This window comes from Urocampus carinirostris, chromosome 1, assembly GCF_059441175.1.
Source record: "Urocampus carinirostris isolate Australia breed hairy pipefish chromosome 1, RoL_Ucar_1.0, whole genome shotgun sequence".
NCBI classification, from domain to species: Eukaryota; Metazoa; Chordata; class Actinopteri; order Syngnathiformes; family Syngnathidae; genus Urocampus; species Urocampus carinirostris.
The window spans coordinates 4,333,229-4,339,228 of NC_142349.1; the positions used below are offsets into that span (position 1 = coordinate 4,333,229).

Consider the following 6,000-nt stretch of genomic DNA (forward strand, 5'->3'; position numbering starts at 1 on the left):
GTGCTCTGGTGCCATATAACTTTAAAAGCTTACAGTTGACTCGCTTATTTGTTTTGTGTGAAGTTTTCCCACGCTTTTGCGGACTTTGGTCGAAGTATTTTATCAGTGTCCATTATGTTTTTCGTGTTTAATTGACCGTAGCCTTTGAAAATAGAACCTTCGGTTGCAACCCACCTCGTTCTGTTTTCTTCGCCAACTCGCGCTGCGTGTGACATCATTGGCTCTGCGACACAACCCTTCAATTAACTCATTTAATCGATTTTGATGGTGTGGTTTTTTTTTGTTGTTGTTGCAACCCTAAATACTATCCAGGCTATTATAGGTGCCTTATACTCTTGTGCGCCATATATATATATATATATATATATATATATGGCAGCACGGCGGCGCAGTGGTTAGCGCGTGTGCAGCACAGTTCTGGGGTCGTGGGAACCTCCTGCGTGGGTTCAAATCCAGCTACCGGCCTTCCTGTGCGGAGTTTGTATGTTCTCCCCGTGCTTGCGTGGGTTTCCTCCGGGCACTCCGGTTTCCTCCCACATCCCAAAAACATGCATTTCAGGTGAATTGGCCGGTCCGAATTGTCCCTAGGTGTGAATGAGCGAGTTGTCTGTCCCTGTGTGCCCTGCGATTGGCTGGCAACTAGTTCAGGGTGTCCCCTGCCCACTGCCCGGAGATGGCTGGCTGGTATGGGCTCCAGCACCCCCACGACCCTACTGAGGATAAGCGTTACAGCTAATGGATGGATATATATATATACACACACACACACAAGATGACAAAAAGGCTTTTTTGGGGATGTGGGCTTTTTAATCCCATGTGCCTTTTATAGTGCAAAAAATAGAGTAACTTACATTACTACCAGCTCGGTAGCCTAGATGGTAGGGCGCCCGCTCTGAGACTGGGAGGTCGCTGGTTCAAGCCTCGGCCGAGTCATACCTAAGACTTACAACATTGGTACTTATTGCCTCCCTGCTTGGCGCTCGGCATTGAGGGTTGGAATTGGGGGGTTTGGTCACCTAGTGACTAAAAATGGCTGCGCCCTGTTTGGCTGCGGCTGCATCGGCTCACTACGGGTCAGGTGTATCGACATTTCGTTCTGTGTGCATTGCTACAAAGAATGACAATAAAAGTAAATTCTATTCTATTCAATTTTGTAGAATTGATTCGTTGTGAAAGGAAAGTGAGTTGTGCTTGGTATTGGAGCAAATAAAACTTGTAATTCAAGATATAACTTAAGTTATTGTCCGGTCACTCAACAACAGTGTTGTAACACAACTTCAAAATTTGCACAGGGTTTTCTCCCAGAAGCCATGTTTGACCGGCTATTGACAGGTCCTGTCATCAGAGAAGAAGGCGTCCGTCGTCGGGGGCGACGACCGAAGTCTGAGATTGCCAAAGCGGCCGCCGTGGCACAGGCAGCAGCGGCTGCCCAGGTTGCCCAGGCCTCATTGGCAACTGCCGCTTCTTCAGCTGGTAGGAGACCACCAATTCATTTCTCCACTAAGGCTACAACTATTTATATGACATACTATTGAAACTATTAGACGACAATCAAATAATTGAGTTTTTCTTAAAGTTAGCATGACATTGCTTATGTCGAAGGGATAATCAACACAAGAAAAATGGTTATAGTGAAAAAACACCTTCTATTGATCATTCTGCAGATTTGTGCAAAAATTAAATATATGCCCCAAGTATAACCAGTCAGTAGAAACATAAATCCATAAATCTCTGTCCATTTTTTTACAGACAAGCAAATGAATAATGAATTGAAATCAAGTAAACATTTATCCCTGTAAACCAAGATCAGACTCATTAGCAGCAGTAGAACTGTAGACAACAAATATGTACATATTGTGAAATACATTCAGTTGTCAACTCCAAAGTAAGCAACAAAATTACTGAACCGTTTGAAAACAAACCGGTCATAACAAATGACGTTTGTCGTTTTTAAGGTTGTAACAACTGACGCTTGTTAGTAGGACTGCATGTATGTTATTTCTTAAAGTAATGTCAGGCAATGTCTGGCATAAATCTCAAGTTATCTTTTATTACAAAATGTACGCTTGAAAATGTATCATACATATCATCAAAACCATATTGGCTTGAATGTTACTTGAATCACACTGACGCCAGACTTTAGTTCAACTGTCCAACTATTGTCTTTAGGTGTTAGTGCATCACTGAGTTACTGCCATGGTATGAAAGGTCTGCTTTTCAAATAGTCTTTTTACTTGCCGTATTCAGGCTTAAATGCTCTCACACTTACGTAGTTTGTGTACGCGTACTTTTTGTTGACACTGTCATTTCTGAGACAAAGGCTAATGTAACTCTCAAAGATAACTGTAATGCTTCGCTTTTTGCATGCAGAGGGTTCCAAAAAGGCCCTGTGACATTTTAAACCGTAACGTTATTGGCGCAAAGGCAGAAAAGTGACTGTTTACCTCAGGTCTCGCCAACATGCGGTTCTTTGGTGTGCCTTAGTGGCTCCCTGGCGCTTTTCCAAAAATGTTTGATTATGGTAAATGATGTTTTTGTAGGACAAATTTGACACATACATTCCCAAAGTTTTCCAGTGGCTGTAGATATGTACAGTATACATATACAGTAAGTGTTTACTTCCTTGTAAAGCTTATATAAAGCTTTTCATTTTTGCAGCTGCAAACATAATTTTTTTCACTTGGTCCAATAGGTCTCTTTTAGTATTTTTAGTTGCTAACCCACGATTGAGCCAATCAGAATGCAGAACATGATGCATGATGAAAATCCACAAAGTAGCTGAACCACGATAGTGTAAATTCGTGTATAGATGCCTTACCGTTGGAAAAACGTGGGATACGTTGTCAAAATATTTTAGTCGACTAATCATTGCAGCCCTATTTTATACATTTGTATGTGAACTTTTCAAGGTATTACTCTTTCTTACTTTCTAAATTGTGCTGTGTAGGAGGCATCAATCCTCTACTGCTGAACAGTCTCTTCGGCGGGATGGATCTGTCCTCCCTGCAGAGCCTCCAATCGCTCCAATTGGCCGCTGGTCTAATGGCTTTCCCGACTGCCGCCGACCCCAAGCAGGCCGCTGCCGCTTCCATGCTACCTCTCATGCTGCCCGGCATGGGAGGTTTGCCCAACATGGCTGCTGGCATCCCAAATATTTTCAGCCTCGGTGGGCTCTTCGGTGGAAACTTGGCAACGGCTACTGCCGCATCCAAGCCTGCAGCAGCCTCCGTATCAGGGAACGCCACTGGCACGGAGGACACGGACGGGGGAGAAGGTGAGGAGAGCGCGGCAGCAAAGCGCGACGGGGAAGACTGCGATGAGGCAGCTGAAATGGAAAACAAGGGTAATGTGAATGATGGTGAAAATCTTGCCAAGAAAATTGACAAAGAAGATGAGGAAGATGCAGATAAGACGGAAGAATCGCAAAGTAAGGGCGCAGTCGCTCATTCTTTGGCTGCAGGTTCTCAGGCCGATCCATCTGTCAACGGCGATGCGGCTGCCTTGCTGGCCGCCGCCGGCATGTCGGCCAATTCTCTGGCATTCAACCCTTTCCTTCTATCCACCATGGCCCCCGGCCTCCTTTACCCCTCCATGTTCCTACCTCCGGGCCTCGGGGGTCTTGGCCTGCCGGGCTTCCCCGCCGCACCCACCCTCGCAGAGCTGCAAAGCGCCACAGGAGCGCCTGGGGTCAAAGACGTGGCCGACAAGCCTTCAACAGACGATCAGGCGGTCGACCTGAAAAGCACGGACGAGATGGAGGAAGGGGGAAAAGAGACGTCGCGAGGGGGGGGGAGCAACTTGGCAGAGGAAAGTGCAGCTGCGAAGGAGAATAGAAGCGAGGCAGAGGATTCTCTTGTGGAGGACGGAGGCGTGATCGGAGATGAGAACGAGTAGTGGCTGACTGAAATAAACCCGAAACTGACAGTGGTTGTGGACATTTTCCCCATCTTTGCCCATTCCCTGCTCTTCTTCTCTCTGCCCCGCCACCTTCACAAGCTTCCACCAACACAACTGTTTTCAGTTTTCTTTTGTTTTGTTTTCCTCGCTGGTCAAGAAGCAAGGAATGTGCGTGTTAAGTTAAATACATTTTTTAGTGTAGTGACAGTTCACCTCAACTTCAGAGACTGTTGGCCAGTTTGCAATCTACACTTGGTTTTCACAAAGTTCCAGTCGTGCGATTATTATTTTTTTTATTATTATTGTTATTATTGCTGCTGCATTCAGCTCTCGAACTTTGTTTTAGTTTAACTCGTTTGCTTTTACGGTCGACTCGTTTCTGGAAAGCCTCACAATGAAACGTCAGCCGCGGCTTCTCCAGAACAAATTGTGGGAAATGCAGTCGATATAGCCAATTCCTGAAAGTTCTCAAGTCAGATTCCTAAGGAGAAAAAGCAGACCGCCACACACAAGCTAGCAGCCTTCCACTACACCACTGTAGCCCTTAATACCCTCTGTAACGTGGCAGGACTTCACTCTGCCGCTCCCATTAGTTGTGTGTGCTTGCCAAGTGTGTCTACATACCAGTTGAGCTTTTATTTTGAAGGCCCCATTGTCCCACACTGTTTGAAAAGCCAGTTTTGAGTCTTTCCACTGCCAGTCTCCATATCTTGTCACTTGGAAGGGAACTTGTTCTTAGCCCAAAAATGCAGACAAAGGCCTCTTCGATTGGTCGGAATTGCGCATAGAGGACACCGGCCACACCCCGAAGGGTTCCTGTGAAAGGATGTGGAACCACAAGGGGATGTTGATGTTTGGTCACACCCTTCTGGTTGGAGACCACCCGCTGCTCTTCTCCCTCAAATAAGACTGTTGCTCTAGTCTCACACACTGACGCCAGAACAAGACTGAAACGTTCTCGTGAATTATATGAAGGTCAACAATTATTTCTCGGTTGACATGTTGGTTGTCTTTTTCGTTTTTTGAGTACTTGAATAGCTGCAGCGGTGCTTTATTTGTTTCGATCTCTGACGGTGTCTCGAGACAAATGAAGAGCCACGCGTGCTTCAAATATTTTAAAGTACCGATTCGATCTTTAAATTCACTATTACAGCCAGCCCATAACACGCTTAAATAGATATACATATACACACCTTGTCACATTTCTGTGATCCTGAGACAGCAATAACTAAGGCAGCTTTTGAATGTTCCATCATAATTCACCCGGACGCACGGACAGCCAATTAAACCACAAGTGTCATATAAATTGAAAAAACACAAACGGCCCTCAAACTGTAACTGATGACAAAAAAGTACTGCAATCAATTTTGTCTCGCTCTGTTCCTGTTGATGCACTGGTGTTAAAGAGTTAATGTAATCAGGTACCTTTATGACTTAGCTACTTTTTTTTAAAATATGGACTTGTTACTTTTAGCCAGCAAGCTGAAGAGCATTACCTCAAAATTCTTATCTAGCCTTGAAGTTTACAGACTTACAATGTAAATGTTTTGTTTCTCCTTTTTTTCTTTTTTTGCGTGTGTCCTTTTTTTGAGACATCATGTATTGATGACTTGTAGCTATGATGCTTTTAATAAAAGTGAATCATGATATTCGCCTAGGAAACCAAAACGTCAGTGTGTCTTTGCCCATTTTATTTCGAATCTTTGCAAGAATCCTTCCTAATTTAGACCATTTTACAGCAAAAGCGCATAACAGTTGGATTTCAATGTCTGTTTGACAATGGGTATGATGAGATGTAGCATGTAGGCGCTAGACCAACTAAAATAAGACTTTGATTTTTGGACCGACCAATGTTATTGTGTCTTTGCAAGTTGTGCTCATATTTGTCTTGCCAGAAGCTTTGACCTGCACCATTTATGGATAAATACAACTCTGACATTCTCACCATGGGGACAAAAGTGAAATGGAATTGTCCCAGAGAAATCTTCCAATACATAAGGCTTCTCTTGCAAGTAAGATGTAGTTTGCATGTAACATTTGCCGCCACTTATCTCTGTGGCACCAACGAAGAAAAAAATAATAATGCATACAAGTTGCCCTCAA

At 44.1% G+C, this 6,000-nt stretch overlaps 1 protein-coding gene across 4 annotated transcripts in view; it reads left to right on the plus strand.

The window, feature by feature from the left end:
- The window catches only part of chd7 (chromodomain helicase DNA binding protein 7), a 106,996-nt gene extending 101,431 nt beyond the window's left edge, over positions 1-5,565 (plus strand). For all 4 annotated transcript variants that reach the window (XM_088343425.1, XM_088343673.1, XM_088343503.1 and 1 more), the window contains 2 exons: positions 1,293-1,473; positions 2,948-5,565. In XM_088343425.1, the coding sequence (XP_088199551.1) occupies positions 1,293-1,473; positions 2,948-3,894 (1,128 nt within the window). In that variant the 3' untranslated portion in view covers positions 3,895-5,565. The remainder of the gene's footprint in view (positions 1-1,292; positions 1,474-2,947) is intronic.
- The last annotated feature ends 435 nt before the right edge of the window (positions 5,566-6,000 follow it).